The 26,992-nt window shown below is 41.4% G+C and overlaps 1 protein-coding gene across 4 annotated transcripts in view; it reads right to left on the reverse strand.

The window, feature by feature from the left end:
• FAM234A (family with sequence similarity 234 member A) overlaps positions 1-26,992 on the reverse strand; it is a 197,229-nt gene that overhangs the window by 162,747 nt on the left and 7,490 nt on the right. For 3 of the 4 annotated variants that reach the window (XM_075830027.1, XM_075830025.1, XM_075830028.1), the window contains exons 2-4: positions 13,111-13,405; positions 10,060-10,173; positions 7,939-8,130 (exon numbers count right to left, since the gene is read on the reverse strand). In XM_075830027.1, the coding sequence (XP_075686142.1) occupies positions 7,939-8,130; positions 10,060-10,173; positions 13,111-13,378 (574 nt within the window). In that variant the 5' untranslated portion in view covers positions 13,379-13,405. The remainder of the gene's footprint in view (positions 1-7,938; positions 8,131-10,059; positions 10,174-13,110; positions 13,406-26,992) is intronic. The other variant, XM_075830026.1, reaches the window with a different exon arrangement.

Consider the following 26,992-nt stretch of genomic DNA (forward strand, 5'->3'; position numbering starts at 1 on the left):
TAATAAATACACATAAAATACCCACCCCAAAAAATACAGTTCCCCCTGTCAATCATTGTTGTAACGCTAGCGCTGACCCAATTACCCTAATATAGACATGTAATATATTGAAATTTACGGTAGACAATGACGATCACAAATAAAAGGTCTATTTTAGGGTAAAACTATGTTATTACCAAAAAAAATAGTTGAAACGTAAAAAAGCTTATTTTTTTTACTATTATTTTCAAACTTTATGAATGAAAATTCTAAAATGGCAAAAAAGGTGTGTATAAAAACGATAAAAAAATAAACCTGCATTGTCTACGGAAAAAACGCCGCAAAAATAACGTCGTTAGCGCAACAAATAAAAGTTATAGCCATTTAACTAACACATGCTAAAAAGGGCTAAACGGTGCCCCGTCCTGAACTAGATAAGATCTTCTGGGGTCCTGTATCTAAGCCTATATTGTTAGGCTTAGATACAGGGTCTAACAAACAGTGTCACACATGGAGCCTGTATCTAAGCCTAACACAATGTAGGCTTAGATACAGGACCCCAGATGACATTCTTTTTATTCCTGTATAAGGGTATGTTCACACGGCCTATTTACGGACGTAATTCGGGCGTATTAACCCCCGAATTACGTCCGAAATTACGGCTTGAAATCGTTGGCAAACATCTGCCCATTGAAAGCAATGGGCTGACGTTTGTCTGTTCACACGAGGCGTATATTTACGCGTCGCTGTCAAAAGACGGCGCGTAAATAGACGCCCGCGCCAAAGAAGTGTCATGTCACTTCTTCAGACGTAAATGGAGCCGTTTTCCATGGACTACATGGAAAACCAGCTACAGTTACGTCCGTAATGGACGCGGCATTCAAGCGCCTGCACATGCCGTTGCGGTCCTTCTCATTTATTTAAAAATTTATTATTAGTTCATTATTAATGGCCACTGTCTAACAGCGTTCATTAGTAAGGCTTCATGCACACTAGCGTGTGTATTTTCCGCGCGTGAAAAACTTGCGTCAATCCCATCCGTGTGTTTGCGTTAGGGCGGATTAACACGAACGTGCTATACGTCCGTGCAACCCGCGTGGTATTCACGCGGGTCGCACAGACCTATGCAAGTCTATGGGGCAGTGCAGACAGTCCGTGAGTTTTACGCAGCGTGAGTCCGCTGCGTAAACTCGCGACATGTTCTATATTTCTGCGTTTTTCGAGCATCACGTACCTATTGAAGTCAATAGGTGCGTGAAAATCAGGCGCATCCCATGGAAGCACTTCCGTGGGACGAGCGTGATTCGCGCAACAGCAGTAAAATAATGAATGTAAACAGAAAAGCACCACGTGCTACAAACATCCAGAGTGTCGTAATGATGGCGGCTGCGCGAAAACTGCAGCCGCGCATCCGTATGAACATGACTCGGAGCTGTCAAGTGCATTTTGCGCACGCAAAACGCCACCGTATTTGTGTGCGCAAAACGCACACGCTCGTTTAAATCCGCCCTTATGCATCAGTGTGCTTTTCGATTGTCATGTTTTATTCACGCACTCACAAAGCCAGCCCATTTTTACCTTCTTTTTTACAACAAATTGCTGTGTAAATCACGCACCAAACACGTGTGTGCTGTTTGTGGTTTTCACGCATGCATTGACTTCAATGTGAGTGTAGGTGCATGATAACGCACCAATAGAGGACATGCAGTATGTTTCACGCAGCGGACTCTCGCTGCGTGAAAAGTCACACATGTGTCAACGGCCCCATTGAAATAAATGGGTTGCGTGTGTTGTGCGTTTTTTCAAAGCACAGCACACAGACTTGATTCACGCTTGTGTAAATCGCGCATAAGGCCCCATTCACACCACGTCGAAACCACGCACAGCACACGCGACCCATTTATTTCAATGGTGCCGTTTTCACGCAGCAAGAGTCCTTCTGCGTGAAACATACTGCATGTCCTCTATTGGTGCGTTATCATGCACGTACACTCAAGTAGATGCATGCGTGAAAACCATGCACCAAACAAGCGTGTTTGGTGCGTGATTTATGCTGCAATTTGTTGTAACAAGCATTAAAATCGAGCATTAAAACTGCCTTGCGGGAAAAAGAAGCGACATGCTCCATCTTCGGGCGTTTACGCCTCTGACCTCCCATTGACTTCAATGGGAGGCAGAGAAAGCGTATTTCGCTTTGTTTTATGCCTGCGGCGCTCAATTGCCGCGGGCGAAAAACGCCACGGAAAACGACGCAAAAACCGCAGCAAAAAAAGCCACAAACAATGCCGCAAAAAACAGACGCAAAAAAAAAACGCAGAAAAGGCTACGATAAATGCCGCGAAAAACATCACAAATAAAGCCGCGAACAAAGAGGCAAAGAACGCCACGAAAAACGACAGGGAAAACGACACGAAAGACGCAATGAAAAACGCAGAAAAAAAACCGCAAAAAAAACGCGAAAAACTACGCAAAAAAGGCTACGATAAACGCCACGGAAAAAGCTGCGAAAAACATAGCGGAAAAAGACGCGAGAAACGCCGCAAACAGAGGCCAAGAACGCAGCGAAAATCAACTGGGAAAACGCCACGAAAGACGCAATGAAAAACGCAGCAAAAATAGGCGCAAACAACGACGCAAAAAAAGAAACGATAAACGACGTGAAAAAGGCTACGATAAACGCAATGGAAAACACAGCAAAAAACATCGCAAAAAAAGACGCAAACAAACAAGCAAAAAACGCCAAGATAAACGAAGCGAAAAACGCCCCGAACAAAGCGGCAAAAAAATACGCAAACAGCGCACAATAAACTCCGGGAAAAACGACGCAAAAATCAACGTGCAGGGAGAGGTAAATCTGCCGCAAACTTCAAGACGGAATTTTGAGGCAGATATTCCTCTTGCAAAAAAACTCTGTGTGAACATAGCCTTAGTGGAGAGAGACATGAGATAGAAGAGGGTGGACGAGGGTGAGGGTGGACGAGGGTGAGGGTGGACGAGGGTGAGGGGAGACACGAAGAGGTTTATAGACCTGAAAAGAGAAAGAAAACATAAATGTGAAAAACATAATGGGGGGAGAACGGTCACCATCCTTCAAGAATGTCAGCAAGGAGACAAGTCCAGTGAAGGAGGTCAGCGGGAGGAGCAAGGACAGCTCACATGAACTCTTGGAAGGTACGTGCACGCTCATTGCAGCCTGCAATGAGCGTGCACGGGAAAAAAGTTTCATCACAAGGAAAGATCAACAAACCAGACCTGAACTGCATGTAAACAAGCTGTGCTAAATTCAAAGAAGAAATGTGTTAAGTAGAATTTTTTTTAAAAATAATGCTTTATTTAGGTTGTCTGTATAAGGGGTAATGTATGACAGAGTTTTTGAAAAAATGTTGGTATCTCGGACAACCCCTTTAAGGGATGTAGTTTTCAAAATGGGGTAGTTTATGGGGAGTTTCTATCGTTCCGGCAGCTCAAAGCTTCTCCAAATGTACAGTGGGGCCTAAAAAATGTTCAAGCAAAATATGAGTCCTGAAAGCCTCCGGTTGCTCCCTTCCTTTTGGGCCCGGACGTGTGTCCAGGCAGCGCATTAGGGCCACAATGTGGGTATTTTTGAAAACAGGAGAAACAGGGTGATAGACTTTGTGGTGTGTTTCTTCATTCTCATGGTCGCTTTACACAGAAATCGGTCTTCAAACTGATACTTTTATGAAAAAAAGTGAAGTTATTTTTTTTTTCACCTGCTATATATTAAATTTAGCAAAAAAACGGCGGGGTCAAAATACTTACTATACCCCTAGATAAATACCTTAAGGGGTCTACTTTTCTAAATGGGGTCATTTGTGGGGGTTTCCATCACTCAGACCTATGAGCCTCTGAAAACATGGCTTGGTGCAGGAAAACAAAATGTACTTCAAAATTTATGAAATTATTATTCAATTTGTAAGTCCTCTAAATTGCTGAAAATGTATTTTATTTTTTCAGAAGTGCTGACAAAATAGAGTAAAGAGATGGAAATATATATTTAATTAAAACGATTGTACAGTATGTGTGTACATATGTGACATATTGCAGTTAAAAATAGGGAAAAATGGTAATTTTTACAAAATTTCTTCAATTTTTCAATTAATTTCCGCAAATTGTATCAGTTTACTTTTACCACTAAAATAAAGTACAACATGTGACGAAAAAACAATGTCAGAATTACTTGGATATTCAAAACTTTCACAGAGTTATTCTCTGATAAAGTCAGACATACCAGATTTGACAAATCTGGCTTGGTCATTAACCCCTTCACGACCAGCCCACGTAGATTAACAGGCTGCCGTGCTGGGCTTTTGTCCTGCAGCCCGTTAATTCACGTGCTGTCAGAACAGAGTGCACAGCGCTCTCCCTGTGCTCTGAATCTCTCAGCACACGCTGTTACTAGCAGCCTAAGTGCTGAGAAAAGACATCAGGACCGGATTGGTGTCGGTCCTGATGACATGTTCACCATGATAAACTTATCATGATGATCACAGCAAAGTTTGTTGCAGCAACAAACTTTCGTGCTGTTTGTTACAAGGTTTCTCCTCCCTCCCTGTCAGATCGTTCTGAGACAGTGGGGGAGAAGAAGCACTGTGCCGAGCAGATGCGGTGTGTCTCCTATAAAGACACAATGAATGTGAAACACACAAAAAACACCTCCACATAGATAGTTGCTAGTTATAGTTTAGGTAGATAGTACTCAGACTAGGACAATTAAATAATAATCAATTAGGGCTTATAATAAATAAATATATATATATATATATATATATATATATATATACACACACACACACACACACACACACACACACACACACACACACACAGTATATAAATATCTCTATATGATTTTATAGATGTGTATATATATATATATATATAAAATCATATAGATATATATATATATATATATATATATACACACACATAATATATATTATATACAGATTAATAATTAGGGATGTTATATATCTAGATCATCATATAGATATATACGTACATGTAATATATACGTATACACACATATACTTCTATAAATCTCTTCATATATTTTACACGTCTGTAAATTCTAAATACATTGATTCATTGTTAGGCTGTGTTCACACATATGTTTTTTGCAGGAGGACAATTCCTCCTGCAAAAACTGCTCCAGACGTTTTTTGCACAGTGGTTTCCCAAAAACTCGTCAAAACACTTGTCGAGGTGTTTTTTTTTACCCTTCTGACTGATTGAAATGGGGGTTTGGAGGCGGAAACCGCCTCAAGATAGGTCATGTCGCTTCTTTTTACCGCGGTTAAAATGCTCACTATACAACTAGATAAATTCCTTGAGGGGTCTAGTTTCCAAAATGGGGTCACTTTTTGGGGGTTTCCACTGTTTAGGTACCACAAGACCTCTTCAAACCAGACATGGAGCCTAAAATATATTGTAATAAAAAGGAGGCTTCAAAATCCACTAGGTGCGCCTTTGTTTCTGAGGCCTGTGTTTCAGTCCATTGGGACACTATGGCCACATGTGGGATATTTCTAAAAACTGCAGAATCTGGGCAATAAATATTCAGTTGCGTTTCTCTTGTAAAACCTTGTGTGTTACAGAAATTTTTCTATTACAAATGAATTTCTGCAAAAAAATTACACCTCTACTTTGCTTTAATTCCTGTGAAATGCCTAAAGGGTTCAGAAACTTTCTGAATGCTGTTTTGAATACTTTGAGGGGTGAAGTTTTTAAAACGGGGTGATTTATGGGGCCTTTCTAATATATTAGGCCCTCAAAGCCACTTCAGAACTGAACTGGTCCATGAAAAAATAGGTTTTGGAAATTTCTTGAAAATGTGAGAAATTGCTGCTAAAGAGCTAAGCCTTGTAACGTCCTAGAAAAATAAAAGGATGTTCAAAAAACTATGCCAACATAAAGTAGACATATGAGGAATGTTAGCTAGTAACTATTTTGTGTGGTATTACTATCTGTTTTGCAAGAAAATCCATTCAAATTTAGAAAAATGCAATTTTGTATACATTTTGGTGTTTTTCACAAATAAATATTGAATTTATCGACCAAATTTTTTCACAGACGTAAAGTACAATATGTCACGAGAAAACAAAATCAGAATCGCTTGGATAGGTAAAAGCATTCTGGAGTTATTACCACATAAAGTGACACGTCAGATTTGAAAAAATCGCCTGCATCCACAAGGCCAAAACAGGCCGTGTCCTGAAGGGGTTAAGGTACAAACAGGCCCGGTCATTAAGGGGTTAATGTATCGAGCCTCTTCCTCTGACAGTAGAGATGTAAACGTATAGACATGCTGGTGTGAAATAAGATTTACTTTAATCATTTTTTAATTCAACTTCAGGTGTGCCCGTACTATTCTTTTTACTATCCCACTCGTGTGATCATTTATAAAAAGGTGTTAGTTATGCTCTATATTATCACGGAGGCCCCATACACACGACCGTGCCCGTAATCACCATCTGTGATTACGAGCACGGCCGGCAGCGTAGTCATCCGCATTTGTGGACCGCCCTCCCATTATAAATTATGGGAGCATGGCCCATAAAATAATAAAAAATAGGACATGTCCTATTTTTTACGGAAGGTTTCTACGACCATAGAAATGAATGGGTCCATAATTACGGACGAAATCTATGGTCGTGTGCATGGGGCCTTACTCTTGATTTTGTAACGTGTCCGTAAAAGTCCCCGCCAGAGCCAGCAACGGGGATTCGCTCAAGGAGTATCCAGAGGTCACTGTCCATATATGGACAGTGACATCAGGGCTTCCCTCTAGGAGCGGAATCCCCAGCCTATGCTCTGGCTGGGGATTCCACTTCTAGAGGGAGTCTCAATGGCGCTATCCACAAAGCTGTGTGTAGCGTGCGCTGCGTCCTATTTTTGTGCAGCAGCGTATGCACGGGCGCCGCTGACCCTTCATAGCCGCTTATCAGCTGTTTTGAAGAACCAGCGGCGGGCACCCCCCCATACACATACATATACACACACACACACACACACACACACACACACACTTACCCCTAAACATGCAACTATGCCACACAACCCCACCCATTGTTCTTTTTTACGCAACACGTTTTTTAAAAACGCTTGCGTAAAAAACTAACAAGCCATTCAGCTTTCCCATTGACTGAAATGTCTTTATTTACACAACACGTTTTTTAATTTTTTTGTAAGCACTGTACTTTCGTATATATTAAACCTTAAAATTAATAAGTTTGTTCCTTAGGCCCTGTTCACACCGAGTATTTTTGGCGCAGAAACCGCTCCGCAAAACTCGTCAAGAACCTGCCGAAAATGCCTCCCATTGATTTCAATGGGAGACGGTTTTCTCCCGCGAGCGGTAAAACGCCTCTCGGGAGAAAGAAGGGACACGCCCTATCTTCGCACGGTTACGCCTCTGACCTCCCATTGACATCAATGGGAGGCAGAGAAAGCAGACTTCAGGGAGATTTTTGCCCGTAGCACTCAATGGACGTGAGCGAAAAACGCGGCAAACTGCGTGCAGGAAGGTCCAAATCTGCCTCAAAATCCCAAACGGAATTTTGAGGCACAATTTTCCTCCTACAAAAAAACTCAGTGTGAACACAGCCTTACTGCTCTAAACCTACCCACAACCTCATAGAGGAAAAGCATAACCTGTTGAATGCTATTTAGATTCAGAGTGTGCCTGTGTGAACGTGTGCGTTTCCAGGAGGAGGCTCTTGTCGGCCTATTACGGCAAGTGGTGGCAGCGTTTTGTGTGGCTGTGTGGACTGGTTTTGTGGTGCGCTTGACTCCTCGTTAGCCTGTTGCGATAGGTATATGTATAGTGAGAGTGGACAAGCGGAGTTCCCCTTTACAGTAGCATCCAAGTCACGTGTGCTGGGAGTGGTGTTCATGACACTGGAGTTACACACCTGTTAAATTGTACATAATGAATCTGACCTGTTTTAGAATCAATTGCTAATATAAATCCGGATTTCCTTATAACCAGACAGCCATCACTGTCCACATCACCAAGGCTATGGATTTTGCACTCCACGAACTCCACATCTTCATCAGAAACAGGTCTGACCCACAGTGTACTTCCATTTGTCCCAGACAGGGCAGATAAGAAGAAGCATGGAGACTGGAATCCTGCAAAGATAAAGACACGTCTTTATATTGGTGTGTGAGTTATCGGTTGCTGCTGGTATCTAGTCCCCATTTATCCTACAGTGTGAATGAATACGGTGGACCATCTATGTAATGAAGATAGAGGAGGAGACGCTCTGCAGGCCCCCATCTATTACATAACTACACTGTGTGTACAATTATTAGGCGAGTATTTTGACTAGATCATCATTTTTATGCATATGTTCCAACTCCAAGCTGTATAAACTTTACTGCTTATTGGATTGAAGCATATCAGGTGATGTGTATTTGTGTAATGAGGGAGGGTGTGGCCTAAGAAGATAAGATCCTATGTCAAGGTGTGCAGAATTAGGCAGCTTGATTTCCTCTGGCAAAAAAAAGAGATTTAAACAGACTGAAAAGTAAAACATTTTTTAAAAAAGTCTTTCAGAGGAATCCAGCACGTTTGAAATGGTTAAGACATTGAAGCGTGATCACAGAACCAAATATTTTGTTGCAAATAGTCAACAGGGTCACAAGAAACGCGTTAAGAAAAAAAAAAAACACCAAATATTTGAGAAGACTTAAACGTGGAGCGACCAGGAACTCATTCTCCAGTGCTGTGATATCCCAGAACTGCAACCTCCCTGGAGTGCCCAGAAGTACAAGGTGTTCAGTGCTCAGAGACACGGCCAAGGTAAGGAAGCTTCTGTAGCGTCACTGTGATATTTACAACAAGGCAAGTGTAATCTTGTATGAAATGACAGGTTACATCGTAATCTCGCGAGATTACCCTTGCATTGCTGTAAATATCACAGAGACGCTACAGAAGTGACAGGATTCTGAATACACATCCCGTCCTGGCTGGAGGTAATGTATATTCATGGTCAGGGCACTGCAGTAACGTTATAGTGTGTTTATGTGGCTGCACATAGTGCTATAGCTATATCGCTATGTGCTGTGTAAATGAATGGAGAGAAGTGTACGACGCTGATTGGTCAGAGTCATACACGCTGTACAACGTCCACTCAGCCAAAAAGATTTCTAAAAAACACTGCTGTAATCTACATTACAGCGCCGATCACATTATGTAGAAGATAGGCCACTTATAATGTGGTGACAGAGCCTCTTTAAGGGGTTACTAAACTTTCAAAAACTTCTGACATGTCATAAGTTTGGATTGGTGGGGGGGGGGGGCCTCACACGAGAACTTCTGTCGCTTCGACACACTGAGGGTCTCAGTGCTCAGAACCCCACCAATAAAAACTTCTGACATGTCACGATGACATATCAGAAATGTTTTCAAAGTTTAGTTACCCTTTAAGAGTTCAGTTACACGTGGTAGATTTTATTGAAATATAGTTAATTTAAAAAGTTATACAATTTTCCAATATACTTTCTGTATTCATTCCGTAACCATTCATTTCGATTGGCCACGGACACCTTTCAGTATTTTTACTGATCGGTGTCCGTGCTGAATAAATTATACAACCTGTCCCATTCTGGTCCATAATTACGGCACGGACTCTCCCATTGAAGCCTATGGGCGCCTCTGTAAATACGGACGGCTACGGATGTGCATCCGTAAACCGTCCATATTTACGGAAGCATTGCTATGCAACATGTAGGGGACAATATTTGCAGCCTCCATCTTTTTTTACGGATCCGTATATACGGAGCAAATAAGGATGCAATACAGACCGTATTTACGGACAACCCTCGTATATATGTATGAAATCCGGAAGACTACGGATCCATATGTACGGACAGAATTTACGGATAGATGAAAATACGGTCATGTGCATGGGGCCTTAAGGTGGAAATAGCCCTATGGGCTTTGCTAATGTTACAGGATGTAAGTAATTGTAGTTCCTCATCTTCCTTCACAAGCTGCACCACGGAGGCATTTTATAAACTGGCAGCTAAATAAGCATCAGTAGAAGAATGATTTACCTTCATCCAGACAGGATACATTCAATCTATTGGAATTATCGGCTTTAAAAAGGAAAAGAACATCTTGGACATTATCTTTGTTCACGTCTTCTGTTGCCAGAAAAGGATAACCTACTGGTCCCCCAAGGAAAAAAAAAAAAAAAAAAGTCTAACAATACATTACCAACACATGGTACACTCATTACTTAAAATGATTCACAAATTCAGAAAAATAAATGAAAGGTGTTTTCTGGGATATTTAAAAAGGTTTCCATGGATCTAAACGACAAAAATAATAACATTTCCTAGACTTACCTACCAAACTATTTTGTGCAACTGGTCTCCTCAGGTTCTAGATGCTCATTGTTTGGAGACTAGTGTGATATTGTGACATCCACGGAGATGCCACATTGGCAAATCACAGTCATGTCACGTTTTTCAGTAGCAACTGGCCATCGCAATCATGTGAAAATCGAGTCACCCTTTCATTTTAAAGGTCTATTGCTTCAACTACACTAGAAGGACTAGAGCTTAGTTCTTGGTATCATCTTGAAGCCCAGAAAACTTTCCAATGATACCAAGATCAAAGCTCTAGATGCAGTATTGGGGGGCAGCACTTATTTGAAGTCGGGACACAGGATGAAAACTTTAACTTCCTTGCTCTGTACGTAGGTGGCAGCTGCAAATGCTGGCAGGAGGAAAGATCATTCTACTACTGTCATTTCATCCAATGTACAGACTTCCAATAACCCCAGGGGTGTCATCCAAGAATTGTTATTCATGCTATGACCCATTCTAACGAATCAGACGGGATATGTGCTTGTCGATTGTCACATATAGCGAGGTGATTTATTTTTTGTATTAAAGGAAAAATAAGAAGTTGCACATCTTATCCTGTGCCTAATGAGAGCAGACTTTTAGCCAGAAACATCATTTGTTTACGCATTTTTTTTAATAAAACATTACAATTTGATGCAAAGGCGCCCATGAGTGTAAAGCGCTGGATGGCATTTTCACAATGTGGCAGATCTAGGACAAAGCACGTCCATACACTACGTCTACAGCCCATTAATTTCAACGTGTAATATTTAATTTCACCCACTGGTGATGATGCAGGGAAATTGAAACCCTACTGCCCGGTTTCCCCACAGATTGCACCTGAAAGTTCTATTAGAAGGACAACCCGTGACTAGCTTATTGTCGGGGGACCATTCTAAAGCTGCGTGAAAACAACGGACAGCACACGAACGTCATCACTGTGCTATCCGTGATTCACGCACCAGTTGCTAAAGGACTGACGAGGTAAAAAAAAAACACATGAGATACGGATGACATACACCCGTAAAAAACGCAGATGAGCACCGTACACGGATGCCACACGGAACTGCAACGCAGGAAAACGCTGCGTTTACGCGCGCAAGACAGAAACGCTCGTGTGAATCTAGCCTAACAATCACATTAAAATTGGAAAAATAGCCCTAAAGTGACACTTTTTTTTTTTTGTTGTAGACATTGAATTTATGTTCCATGTAAATCTAGCTGGTGAATAGTTTTGGACATTTAAGTGCACGTAAGGCTGTGTTCACATCAGGGTTTCCCTTCTGTTGGGTTCCGTCGGAGGTTTCCGTCAGGTTAACCCCTCAACGGAAAGGCAAACTGAAACCTTAGCTTTCGTTTCCCTCACCATTGATCTCAATGGTGACGGAAACGTTGCTAAAGGTTTCCGTTTGTCACCGTCGTGACAGGGTTCTGTTGTTTTGAAGGAATCAATAGCGCAGTCGGCGGAACCCCTCAACGGAAGGGCAACGCTGATGTGAACAGACTATTTCTCCCCTTAACCCCTTCCCGCCGCAGCCATTTTTCAGATTTTCTTTTTCATTTTTTCTTCCCCACCTTCCAAAAGCCATAACTTTTTTATTTTTCCGTCGATATAGCCCCATGAGTGCTTGATTTTTGCAGAACGGGTCATAGTTTTTCATAGCACCATTTATTGTACTAGGAAAAAATAAAATCATTGTGGGGTGGAAAATGAAAAAAAAAAACAAAAGTTTCCTCCATTGTTACTTTTGTCGAGATTTTACAGCAGTCACCGAGCAATTAAAACGACATGTTAACTTTATTCTGCGGGTCAATATGATCATCGCGATACCAAATTAACTTTTTTTTTTTACAAGGAAAAAAAAAAACTGTAAAAAAAAAAAAAATGATAGAAAATAAATAATTTTTCCATCGATTGAGCGGTGTGAAGGAATTGTTTTTGCAGGACGAGCTGTAGTTTTTAATGGTACTATTTTGTAGTACACGCAAGTTTTTAATAACTTTTATTCCATTTTTTTTGTGGGAGATAAGGATCACCAAAAAAAACAGCAATTATGGCATTTTAAGTTCGCTTTTTTTTTGCAGCTTTCAGAAACCTATTATGTTTATTATTTTTACAAAGCATTAAGGGGGAAATTGGAAAAGGTTTTTTTTTTCTAATTTTTCTTTTTTGTTCATAAGAAAAAAAAACACAACTTAATGTAACTGATTTTTACTTGTTTTTATTTGTCACCAGGACAGATCAGATTGCTGTGGGGCTGACTGTAGAAACCACAGACAAGCAGCGGCTATTGCCAGGGGAGAATGCAGCTAGTCTTAAATTTCCACTCTAGAAGTATTACATGGCAGATAAAAGATATGGCTGACCATGTAAAACAGGCATGAAGTGGGTCCTTCAAAGCGAGAGTTGCTTCCATTTTCATTATTTAGAAAAAGGTTCTCTTCTTCACCATGCGGAGATCCAACATTGTTTATGCCAAAAAGAAACAGAATGGAGCATAGGCATCAGGTGCATATATGTGAAGAAGCCCTTATTTGTGAATTCAGCCTTCCCGGAGTTAAAATACTTTGTATTATATAAATGACCAGCAGTGGCATTAGTGAATATTAAATTATGATATAGGTGGCTTATGGCATGTGGACATTTTAAGTTCATCGAAAGAAAAAAAAAAAAGATTTTGCTGTTAAAGTTAGATTTACATTCAAAATTTATATATGCAGGATTTGGAGTATTTTTCAGATTGGTAAACTTACCAGAGCTGTTATACTGTATGCTCCAAGTTCTCTGAGAGAAAGGTCTCACTGGACAAGGAATTATGAAGGAAAAGGCAAACACTAATATAAGACAAAGAAACAGTGATCCAAAAAATGCAGCAGTGCGAATCTTTGACAACCGTGAAAGTTGGCTCGGCTTTTTAATGCATACATCCTTTTCTCCACGTGTGTCGTTATTGTATTCTAAAGCCTTTCTTTCATTATTTTTTAAAGGGTGTTCTTCTTCATCTGTATCCTTGTTGTTCATGGTAGCAGGAAAAGGCACAATGATAGTCTGGGAATAGAAGTAGATTGATTATTTTGAAATCCCAGACTTTTTATTTGTAAAATTCTTGCTTACATGTATTTAGCAGAAACACAGCCCTTAAGGCTATATTCACACGACAGTGAAAAAAAAATGCCCATTAACCACTTAAGGACGCAGCCTAGTTTGGACCTTAAGGCTCAGAGCCCATTTTTCACATCTGACATATTTCACTTTATGTGGTAATAACTTGGGAATGCTTAAACCTATCCAAGCGATTCTGAGATTGTTTTCTCGTGACACATTGGGCTTTATGTTAGTGTTAAAATTTGGTCGATATATTCAGTGTTTATTTGTGAAAAATTGCAAAATTTAGAAAAAATAGAATTTTTCAGAATTTATATGCATCTGTGTCAGTAAACAGTGAGGTCTCCGTTCTTTTCCAAACCTCTGTCCCTACCTACATGTACGACCCGACCCAAACGACAGCGCACAACTGGGCGGCGTTCCCTATACTGGTACAAGTGATACTGACAAACAGATGAGACAAAGACAGTACGAAATAACAAAGGGTCACCTGGGAAGTACACGGAGGGAGAGGCAGGGCAATTGCGTCGCGGACAAGTCCGGGCGCAAAAGATGGACTCAGGCAGGCAGGGTCAAACCGGGAAAGTGCGGAAAAAACAAAAAAGTCAAAAGGCAAAGAAAAAGTCAGGAGTCCAGCCAAGGTCAGGTCACAAGAAGTCAATGTCGATGTCCTGAAGACCGAGGGAGCCGCAGGCAGAGAATACGTGACAGTACCCCCCCCCCCTTTTACTAGGGGCCACTGGACCCTCAACCTCCGAACCAGGTTTATTCAGAAACTTTTTCTGAACGTTTTTTTTATAAGGGTCCGAGTGTGAATATCTCGGACTGGGACCCAAGTCCTCTCCTCTGGACCATATCCTTTCCAATGGACCCCTGAACCCTTCTACTGTCTAGCAACCTGGCCACCTCAAACTCCTGTCCCTCGGGTGTCAATACTGGGACGGGGGGGGGGGGGGGGGGGGTTCCCTATGGGAAGGATGGGGAGAACAAATCTTTTAAGAAGGGATGAATGAAACACATCGTGGATGAGGAAGGAGGGGGGCAATTTTAAGCGGAAGGAGACCGGGTTGATCCTCTCCATGACTTCATAAGGACCGATGTACTTGGGGGCGAACTTTCTGGAGGGTATCCTCAGGCGGAGGTTCTTGGAAGATGACCAAACCCAATCTCCCACCAAGAAATCAGCATTAGCCGAACGCCTTTTATTGGCTTGAAGCCGCTGATGGTCCTGGGTTGCCATGAGATTACTCTGGACCTGGTCCCAGATGACCCTCAAATTCCCAGTGAGAAGCTCCACTTCAGGATTATCTGATATACATGGGGAAATGAAGAAAACCGATGATTAAAACCATAATTAGCAAAGAATTGAGAAACTCCTGACGATGTGCTGATGTGATTATTGAGGGCAAATTCCGCAAGCGCCAAAAACCTGAACCATTTATCCTGAGCGTCGGCCACGAAACATCTGAGATACTGTTCCAGAGACTGATTGGTCCTCTCAGTCTGGCCATTAGTTTCTGGATGGAAGGCTGATGAAAAGGTCTGTAATTCTGTCATGAACAAATACACAGTAAACAGTGAGGTCCCTGTTCTTCCCAAACCTCTGTCCCTACCTACATGTACGACCCGACCCAAACGATGGCGCACAACTGGGCGGCGTTCCCTATACTGGTACAAGTGAAACTGACAAACAGATAAGACAGATACAGTACGAAATAACAAAGGGCCACCTGGGAAGTACACAGAGGGAGAGGCAGGGCAATTGTGCAGCGGACAAGTCCGGGCGCAAAAGGCGGAGTCAGGCAGGCAGGGTCAATGTCCCACATGTGGCTCTAGTGCGCTCGTGGACTAAAACACAGGCCTCAGGAGCAAAGGAGCACCTAGTGCATTTTGGAGCCTCTTTTATTATAATATATTTTAGGCAGAATGAGTGGTTTGGAGAGGTGTGAAAACAGTAGGAATCCCCCATAAGTGACCCCATTTTCAAAACTACACCCCTCAAGGAATTCATTTATGGTTGTTGCTACCATTCTGACGCCACAATTTCTTCACAGCACGTATTTGAATTGGGCTGTGAAATTAAAAAAAAATTCATTTTTGATCAAAATGTCTTATTTTCACAGGGAACAAAATACCCCATTTTGTTACCCAATTTCTACGGAGTGCAGCAATACCCCATTTGTGGTGATAAACTGCCATTTGGGTCAATGGGAGGGCTCAGAAGGAAAGGAGCACTATGTGTTCTTTGGAGTACAGAGTTTGATGGATTGGTTTTTGGGTGCCATGTCACATTTGCAGATCCCCAGAGGTATCAAAGCAATGGAAACCCACCAGAAGTGACCCCATTTTGGAAACTAAACCCCTCAAGTATTTCATTTATGGGTGTTGTGACCATTTAGGCCCCATAGTTTTTTCACAGAACTTATTTGAATTGGGCTGTGAATAAAAAAAAAAAAAATGTTAAATATGTAGTTTTTGCTCAAAATTTCTTATTTTCACAAGAAATAAAATACCCCATTTTGTTGCCCAATTTGCCTTGAGTGCAGCAATACCCCATTTGTGGTGATATACTGGTGTTTGGGCCCATGGGAGGGCTCAGACGGAATGTAGCGCTAATTGTTCTTTGGAGTCCAGATTTTGCTGGATTCGTTTTCGGGTGCCATGTTGCATTTGCGGAGGTATCAAAGCAATTGAAACCCACCAGAAGTGACCCCATTTTAAAATCTACACCCCTTAAGGCATTCATCCAGAGGTGTAGTGAGAATTTTGACCCCACAGGTATTGTCTAAAAGGTAATGCGCAGCAGATGGTGCAGTGTGAGATTTGCAATTTTCTATATATGTATGCCATTTCAGTGTCCAATATATTGTGCCCAGCATGCGTCACCGGAGATATACATCCTATAAATTGTAATGTGGTTTACCTGGGTACGGCAATACCATTTGGCCTACTGGGGATTTTCTGGTGCGAAGTCGTGAATGCAGAAGCCCCTGAGGTACCAGTACAGTCGAAACCCCAAGAAAAGACCCCGTTTTAAAAACTACACCCTTAAGGCATTCATCTAGAGGTGTAGTGAGAATTTTGACCAGAGACATACACCCCATTAACTGTAATGTGGGTTCTCCTGGGTACAGCAATACCCTACATGTGGCTGTTATCAGCTGCCTGTGCACACAGCAGGGCCCAGAGGGGAAAGATGAGGGGGATAAGCTGTGCAGAGTGTGTCAGGGTAATTAAAAATCAAGGGATGTATGATAAATTGTTAAACACTTTCATACAGAGCCCTGGTTTTTCGGGACACGTGTCACATTGATATATTGTGTCCTTCCTTATCTCCCTCTTATAGAAGACTTTGCACCTATTTTGGCTTTTTCCCTTCTTGCCAGTTTGGGGAACTTCTCCTGGAAAGTGTTGCCCTGGTACGATGCGTGTGGCCCTGCTTCCAGAAGTACTGGGTGCCCCCCCCCCCCTTCTTGGTCCCTAAAGATTAGTTCCTTGATAACCACCTCTTGAAATTCCAGGAAAGTTCCCGTCTGGCCTGCACATCGACGTAGCACGTACGCATTGTACAATGCCATCTGTATGATGTGCCCGGCCAGCTTCTTATACCACACTGCATGGCGCTGTAGGGCTTCAGGACTTGATCTGACAAGTCCACCACTCCTATGTACCTATTGTAGTCCAGGATGCAGTCTGGTTTGGGGGTCCCTGTACTGGTACGCTGGTATAAAAATAATCCAGGTAGAGGTGGTAACCCTGGGCCAGCAGTGGGTGCACCAAATCCCACACAATTTTTGCATTACCTCCCAGTAAGGGGGGGGGGGGGTTGTATAGTGGGGGCTGAATACTGGTGTCCTTCCCTTCATATATCTTACATTTGTAGGTATACCCTGAGGCACTCTCGCACAGCTTATACATCTTCACGCCATACCTTGCACTCTTACTCGGAAGGTACTGGCGGAATTGAAGCCTCCCTTTAAAATGTACCAAGGACTCATCAATAGAAATACACTTCTCGGGGGTGTACGCTGGGGAAAACCGGTAACTAAAATGGTGTAATATGGGGTCTCCGTTTATACAAACGGACAAAACTGGGGTCATCTCGGGGTGGGTTCTTCTCATTATTAGTTTAATGGTTGATAAAAAACAAAAAGAGAGACGGAGCTCCTCTAAGGTGATATCGTATGGGTAATATAGATGTTAGATCAAGAGGTGAATGTGGAAAGACTCACCTGATTAAGTTGTGCAAGATCGTCAGCAGAACTTAACTTTGCTTCTCGTCAGGTGTTTATCACCTTCGGTCTCGTTCGCACAGTGTTAGCCTCTGGAGCAGACCCACGATTAATGTCTCCGACGCTGGAGCCTCTTTCTCGTGGTCTTGTAGAATGAAGAAAACTGGGAAAAACTGTGTTAAACTATTCACTGCTCCTTTAAGAAGATTACCATGTGCTGTACAGCTATGCCAGTCCCTCATTAGTATAGTGTGGAATCGGTGAACAATTCACACCAGAGCGCCCGGTGCAAGGAGCATTTTTTTCCCAGTTTTCTTCATGATCAGTTTAATGTAAGAAGCAAAGTATTGCCTCTTTTTTTAGGTTCCAGTTCAGTTCTGAAGTTGCTTTGAGGGGCCTATATATTAGAAACCCCCATCAAACACCCCATTTTAGAAACTAGACCCCTCAAAAGTATTTACAATAGCATTTAGAAAGTTTATTAACCCTTTAAGGTGTTTCACAGGAATTTAGAGCAAAGTAGAGGTGAAATTTACAGATTTCTTTTTTTGGTCAGAAAATCCTTTTTATTCAATTTTTTTTTCTGTAAAACAGAAGGTTGTTCCAGAGAAACGCAACTCAATACTTATTGCCCAGATTCTGCTGTTTTGATAAATATACCACATGTGGCCCTAGTGCGGTAATGGACTGAAGCACCGGCCTCCGAAGCAAAGGATCACGTATCGGATTTTGAGGCACCATCTCCGGTTTGAAGAGGTCTTGTGGTGCCAAAACAGTGTAAACCCCAAAACTTTTGAATCCATTTTTATTCTATTTTTTTTTACAGCGTTCACTGTGCGCTATAAATGACACACTTTATTTACGATAACAGCGATACCATATGTTTATAGTTTTTTTTTATGCCTTATGGCGTTTGCACAATAAAATACGTTTTGTAAAAAATCATTCACTTTTTGTGTTACCTTATTCTAAGAGCCAGAACTTTTTTATTATTCCAACATGAAAGCTGTGTGAGGACTTGTTTTTTTTGCGTAACGAACTGTAGTTCGATCAGAACCATTTTTAGGTACATGCGACTTTTTGATCTGCTTTTATTCCATTTTTTGGGAGGTGAAGTGACCAAACAATTGTGATTGTGGTACGGTTTATTGTTATTTTCTTTTATGGCGTTCACCGCGCAGGATAAATAACAAAATAATTTTGTAGGTCAGGCCGTTACGGATGCGGCGATACCAATTATGAATAGTTTGTTTATTTATTTTTATTAAAGGGAATGTGTCGCTAGAATTTTTTTTTTTTTCAGTTAGCCCCTTAGTGACCAGCCCATTTTAGGCCCTAATGACCAAGCTATTTTATTCGTTTTTCTATAGTCGCATTCAAAGAGCTATAACATTTTTATTTTTTCGTCTACATAGCTGTATGAGGACTTGTTTTTTGCGGGATTAGTTGTACTTTTTAATAGCACCATTTTTGGGTACATATAATTTTTTTATTAACTTTTTTTGGGGGGATTATAAAAAAAAAACTGAAATTCCACCATTGTTCTATGCGTTTTAAAATTGACGCCATTCACTGTGCGGCGTAAATAACATGTTACCTTTATTCTATGGGTCCGTACGCTTACGGCGATACCACATATGTAGAGGTTTTTTAGGTTTTACGACTTTTGCACAATAAAAACACTTTTGAACTAAAATTATTTGTTTTTGCATCGTCGCTTTCCAAGAGCCGTAACTTTTTTTATTTTTCCATCAATGTAGTGATTTTTTGGGCTTGTTTTCTGCGGGACGAGACGTAGTTTTGATTGGTACTGTTTTGGGGTGCATGGGACTTATTGATTAATTTTTATTATAACTTTATTGGGGGGCAATGGAAAAAAATGTCAATTTCACCATTGTTTTTTGCGTGTTTTTTTTTTACGGTGTTCATCTTGCGGTTTAAATTACATATTAACATATTACATATTAACTTTATTAACGGAGTCATTACGGTCGCGGCGATACCATATATGTGTACTTTTATTATTTTTTTACACTTTTACTAAATAAAACCACTTTTAAATGGTTTTATTTATTTTTTACTGTAACTTTTATTATTAATGTTTATTTCACATTTATTATTTATTTCACTAGTCCCACTAGGGGACTTTACTGTGCGATCTTCAGTATACCAGAGCATTATTGCCTGACAGTGTAAATCTGATAGGCAATCTGTTAGGACGTGCCTCCGTCCTAACAGGCATATGTCCAGGGCAGACCTGGGGGCTTTTATCAAGCCCCCGGCTGCCATGACAACCCATCGGAGACCGGCGATTGCATTTGCGGGCCGCCGATGGGTGACAGAGGGAGCTCACTCCCTCTGTAAACAAAGTTAAATGTCGCAGTCTCTATTGACGGCGGCATTTAACGGGTTAAACGGCCGCGATCGAAGCAGGACTTAGACTAGGCTAAGGTGTCAGCTTAGCCTAAGGCCCCTTAGTGACCAACGTAAAAAGGCGTATTGGTGGTCACTAAGGGGTTAAACAATTAGTATTTCTGAAAGACTGCACAGTGTAGGAGGATTAGAAACAGGGCTCAGCAGAGCGTATCACACGAACATAATACACACATCACATACACAAACATAAATTACCTGCTCCTGCCGCCGCTCCAATTCCTTGCGCCTTCGCTTCGTTGAACATATGGCCGGAAGTCGTCATCTTACTGTTCGGCAGCGGCTTCCGGTCCACATGAAAATGGCGCCGGATTTGTGCATGCACCGTTCCCACACAGACGGCGTACGCTTTTGAGAATGGAACGGCTCCTGTTCGCATTCTCTATGGGGTTGTATGTGCCGTATTCCATCTCTGTATGTGTCGTTAATCGACACATACAGAGATGAAAAAAAATAATGGAAGCCCCCATAGAGAAGTAAAAGTTTAAACACAGTAAAAATTAGAAAGGGACAATACTAATAAATGAAATTTGTGTTTATATTTTATCAAAAGAAATATAATAATAAAAAAATAAAAAAAAAATCATGACACCTTCACGCTCCTGGACGCACTATTAGGTCATGGCAGCTGTATCGTTCGCGCTCCATGACCTAATAGTACGTCTCAGGAGGAACGGCCGTTTCGGCCCTCCTCCCGACACATACAGGAGATGTGACAGCTGCTGTCTCGTACAGCAGCTGTCACAGCCCCTACAGCGGGGACCGATCGCTGTGTCCCCGCTGATTAACCCCTTAAAAGCCGCGTTCTATAGAGATCGCGGCTTTTTAGGGGTTAAGCTGCCATCGCCGGCCTGCTACACAATAGCGGCCGGCGATGGTGACTATGGCAACCGGACACCAAACAATGGCGTCCGACTATGCCATAGACGGAAGCCTAGTGGGTCCTGACAAAGTCAGGACCCACTATGCTTGCTGTCAGTGAGTATCTGACAGTTCTAATACACTGCACTACGCATGTAGTGCAGTGTATTAGAATAGCGATCAGGGCCTCCTGCCCTCAAGTCCCCTAGTGGGACAAAGTAATAAAGTAAGAAAAAGTTGTGTCAAAATAAGAAAATAAAAGTTTTAAAAGTATTAAACGTAAAAATCCCCCTTTTTACCTTATCAGTCATTTATTATTAATAAAATATATAAACAAACAAATAAACTATACATAATTGGTATCGCCACGTCCGTAACGGCCTGAACTACAAAATTATTTTGTTATTTATCCCGCACGGTGAACGCCGTAAAAGAAAATAATAATAAACCGTACCACAATCACAATTGTTTGGTCACTTGACCTCCCAAAAAATGGAATAAAAAGAGATCAAAAAGTCGCATGTACCTAAAAATGGTAATGATTGAAACTACAGTTCGTTACGCAAAAAATAAGTCCTCGCACGGCTTTATTGATTGAAAAATAAAAAAGTTCTGGCGCTTAGAATATGGTAACACAAAAAGTGAATGATTTTTTATAAAACTTATTTTATTGTGCAAACGCCATAAGACATAAAAAAAAAAAACTATAAACATCTGGTATCGCCGTAATCGTATAGCCCCGCAGAATAAAGTGAATATGTCATTTATAGCGCCCGGTGAACGCTGTAAAAAAAATAGAATAAAAAAACAATAGTAGAATTGACACTGAGTTTTTTGCGGGAGGAAAATTCCTCCTGCAAAAACTGCTCCAGTAGGTTTTTGCACAGTGGTTTAACAAAAACTCGTCAAAATACTCGTCTAGGTTTTTTTTTCCTCTTTCTGACTCATTGAAATGGGGTTTTCGAGGCGGAAACCGCCTCAAGATGGGTCATGTTGCTTCTTTTTACCACGACGAGTTTTTTTTACTCGTGGTAAAAAAAAAAAAAAACTCGTCTGCCTCCCATTGAAATCAATGGGAGGCATTTTCGGGCGTTTTTTGACGAGTTTTGCAGAGCGGTTTCTGCGCCAAAAAACTCTGTGTGAACAGGGCCTTAAAATAGAATAAAAACTGATCAAAAAGCTGCATGAACCCCAAGAAAACTACAATGGATTCCTCAAGGGGTCTAGTTTCCAAATTGGGGTCACTTTTGGGGGGGTTTGCAATGTTTTGGCACCACAAGACCTCTTCAAACCGGACATGGTGCCTAATAAAAAAAAGAGGCCTCAAAATCCCCTAGGTGCACCTTTGCTTCGGAGGCCGGCGCTTCAGTCCATTACCGCACTAGGGCCACATGTGGGATATTTCTCAAAACCGCAGAATCTGGGCAATACGTATTAGGGTATGTTCACACGGCCAAATTTCAGACGTATACGAGGCGTATTATGCCTCGTTTTACATCTGAAAATAGGGCTACAATACGTCGGCAAACATCTGCCCATTCATTTGAATGGGTTTGCCGACGTACTGTGCAGACGACCTGTTATTTACGCGTCGTCGTTTGACAGCTGTCAAACGACGACTCGTAAATTTACTGCCTCGGCAAAGAAGTGCAGGGCACTTCTTTGCCACGTAATTTGAGCCGTTCTTCATTGAAATCAATGAAGCATGGCTCAAGGTTTACGAGCGTCTCAGATGCCTCGTAAATTACGAGGAGGAGCATTTACGTGTGAAACGAGGCAGCTGTTAACAGTCTGTCTTTTCACACGTAACTGCCTCTCAGCGTGTGAACATACCCTTAAGTTGCGATTCTCTGAGAAATCCTTTTGTGTTATAAAAGAAATGGTATAAAGAGGATTTTCTGACAAAAAAAAAAAATGTAAATTTCACCTCTACTTTGCTCAAAATTTCTGTGAAACACCTAAAGGGTTCATAAACTTTCTAAATGCTGTTGTGAATACTTTGAGGGGTCTAGTTTCTAAAATCGGGTTTTTGATAGGGGTTTATAATATATGGACCCCTCAAAGCAGCTTCAGAACTGAGAAGGAACCTAAATAAATTAGGCAATACTTCGCTTCTTACATTATACTGATAATGAGCCGTGCCCAACCCGAGATGACCCCAGTTTTGACCGTTTGTATAAACGGAGACCTCTATTAGATCGTTTCAGTGCCCGGTTGCATCCTGGACTACAATAGGTACATGGGAGGGATGGACTTGTCAGATCAAGTCCTGAAGCCCTACAGCACCATGCGGTGTGGTATAAGAAACCGGCCGTGCACATCATATAGATGGCATTTTACAATGCGTACGTGCTACATCGATGTGCAGGCCAGAGGGGAACTTTCCTGGAATTTCAAGAGATGATTATCAAGAACCTAATCTTTAGGGACCAAGAAGGGGGTCACCCAGTACTTCTGGAAGCGGGGCCACACGCATCGTAACAGGGCGGCAACACTTTCCAGGAGAACTTCCCCAAACTGGCAAGAAGGGAAAAAGTCAGAAGAGGTGCAAAGTCTGCTATAAGAGGGCGATAAGGGATGACACAATATATCAATGTGACACGTGTCCCGAATAACCAGAGCTCTGTATGAAAGAGTGCTTTAAAATTTATCTTACATCCCTTGGTTTATAATTTACCCCAATTTTACTTACCCCGCACAGCTTATCCCCCCTCGTCTTTCCACTCTGGGCCCTGCTGTATGCCCAGGCAGCGGATAACAGCCACATGTAGGGTATTGCCATACCCGGGAGAACCCACATTACAGTTTATGGGGTGTAGGTCTCCGGTTAAAATGCTCACTACACCTCTAGATGATTGGGTGTAGTTTTTAAAACGGGGTCACTTCTTGCGGGTTTCAACTGTACTGGTACCTCAGGGGCTTCTGCATACATGACTTCGCACTAGAAAATCCCCAGTAGGACAAATAGTGGTCCTTTCCTTCTGAGCCCTCCCATGGGCCCAAACGGCAGTTTATCACCACAAATGGGGTATTGCGGCACTCAGAACAAATTGCGCAACAGAATGGGGTATTTTGTTTCTTGTGAAAATAAGACATTTTCAGCCAAAACGACATATTATTTTGTTTTAATTCCCAGCCCAATTCAAATAAGTTCTGTGAAGAAACTATGGGGTATAAATGGTCACATTACCCATAAATGAATTCCTTGAGGGGTGTAGTTTCCAAAATGGGGTCATTTGTGGTTGGTTTCTATTGCTTTGATACCTCTGGGGCTCTGCAAATGCGACATGGCACCCGAAAACCAATCCAGCAAAATCTGGACTCCAAAGAACAAATAGTGCTCCTTCCCTTCGGAGGTCTCCCATGGGCCCAAACGGCAGTTTATCGCCACAAATGGGGTATTTCTGCACTCAGGAGAAATTGGGCAACAAAATATGGTATTTTGTTCCCTGTGAAAATAAGAAATTTTGATAAAAACATGACACCTTATTGGAAAAAATGAATTTTTTTTCATTTCACAGCCCAATTCAAATAGGTGCTGTGTAAAAACTGTGCAGTTAAAATTGTAACAACAACCATATTTTAATTCCTTGAAGGGTGTAGTTTCCAAAATGGGGTCACTTCTGGTGGGTTTCCATTGCTTTAATACCTTGGAGGCTCTGCAAATGCGACATGGCACCCGAAAACCAATCCAGCAAAATCTGGACTCCAACAAACACATAGCGCTCCTTTCCTTCTGAGCCCTCCCATGGGCCCAAATGGCAGTTTATCACCACAAATGGGGTATTGCCGCACTAAGGATAAATTGGGCAACAAAATGGGGTATTTTGTTCCCTGTGAAAATAAGAAATTTTGATCACAAATGACATTTTGTTAATTTCACAGCCCAATTCAAATACGTGCTGTGAAAAAACTGTGCGGTCAAAATGGTAACAACAACCATAAATGAATTCCTTGAGGGGAGTAGTTTCCAAAATGGGGTCACTATTGGGGGATTCCTACTGTTTTGGCACCTCAACACCTTTTCAAACCTGGCATGCTGCCTAAAATATATTCTAATAAAAAAAGAGGCCTCAAAATGCACTAGGTCCTGCTTTGCTTCTGAGGCCTGTGTTTTAGTCCACAAGCGCAGTAGAGCCACATGTGGGACATTTCTAAAAACTGCAGAATCTGGACAATACATATTTAGTAGTGTTTCTCTGGTAAAACCTTCTGTGTTACAGAAATTTTTTTAATAAAATTGAAATTCAGCAAGAAAAATGAAATTTGCAAATTTCACCCCCACTTTGCTATAATTCCCGTGAAATGCCTGAAGGGTTAAAAAACTTTCTAAATGCTGTTTTGAATACTTTGAGGGGTCTAGTTTTTTAAATGGGGTGTTTTACCAGGGTTTCTAATACATAGACCCCTCAAAGCCACTTAAACTCAAGAGGTACCTTAAAAAAAGGCTTTTGAAATGTTATTAACCCTTTCAAGACCGAGCTCATTTTGACCTTCATGACCAGCCCCATTTTCTCAAATCTGACATGTGTCTCTTTATGTGGTAATAACTCCGGAATGCTTTTGCCTATCCAATCGATTCTGAGATTGTTTTCTCATGACATATTGTACTTTATGTTAGTGGAAAAATTTGGTCAATAAATTCATTGCTTATTTGTGAAAAACACCAACATTTTGAGAAAATTTGCAAAAATTATGATTTTTCTCATTTTAAATGTATCTGCTTGTAAAACAGATAGTAACTATTTTGTGTGGTATTACTATTTTATATATTCCATATGTCTACTTTATATTTGCATAGTTTTTTGAACATTATTTTATTTTCTAGGACGTTACAACGTTTAGAACTTTAGCAGCAATTTCTCACGTTTTCAAGAAAATTTCAAAAGGCTATTTTTACAGGGACCAGTTCAGTTCTGAAGTGGCTTTGAGGGCCTTATGTACTAGATAGACCCCATAAATCACCCCATATTAAAAACTGCACCCCTCAAAGTATTCAAAATAGCATTCAGAAAGTTTCTTAACCCATTAGGCGCTTCACAGGAATTAAAGAGGCTCTGTCACCAGATTTTGCAACCCCTATCTGCTATTGCAGCAGATAGGCGCTGCAATGTAGATTACAGTAACGTTTTTATTTTTAAAAAACGAGCATTTTTGGCCAAGTTATGACCATTTTTGTAGTTATGCAAATGAGGCTTGCAAAAATCCAAGTGGGTGTGTTTAAAAGTAAAAGTCCAAGTGGGCGTGTATTAGGTGCGTACATCGGGGCGTTTTTAATACTTTTACTAGCTGGGCGCTGTGAAGAGAAGTAACATCCTCTTCTCTTCAGAACGCCCAGCTTCTGACAGTGCAGATCTGTGACGTCACTCACAGGTCCTGCATCGTGACGGCCACATCGGCACCAGAGGCTACAGTTGATTCTGCAGCAGCATCAGCGTTTGCAGGTAAGATCGACTTACCTGCAAACGCTGATGCTGCTGCAGAATCAACTGTAGCCTCTGGTGCCGGCACGATGCAGGACCTGTGAGTGACGTCACAGATCTGCACTGTCAGAAGCTGGGCGTTCTGAAGAGAAGAGGATGTTACTTCTCTTCACAGCGCCCAGCTAGTAAAAGTATTAAAAACGCCCCGATGTACGCACCTAATACACGCCCACTTGGACTTTTACTTTTAAACACACCCACTTGGACTTTTGCAAGCCTCATTTGCATAATTACAAAAATGGTCATAACTTGGCCAAAAATGCTCGTTTTTTAAAAATAAAAACGTTACTGTAATCTACATTGCAGCGCCTATCTGCTGCAATAGCAGATAGGGGTTGCAAAATCTGGTGACAGAGCCTCTTTAAAGCAAAGTAGAGGTGAAATTTACAAATTTTTTTTTTTTTGCTGAAATTCATTTGTAATACATTTTTTCTGTAACACAGAAGGTTTTACCCGAGAAATGCAGCTCAATATTTATTGCCCAGATTCTGCAGTTTTTAGAAATATCCCACATGTGGCTC

This window comes from Rhinoderma darwinii, chromosome 6 (genome assembly GCF_050947455.1).
Source record: "Rhinoderma darwinii isolate aRhiDar2 chromosome 6, aRhiDar2.hap1, whole genome shotgun sequence".
NCBI classification, from domain to species: Eukaryota; Metazoa; Chordata; class Amphibia; order Anura; family Rhinodermatidae; genus Rhinoderma; species Rhinoderma darwinii.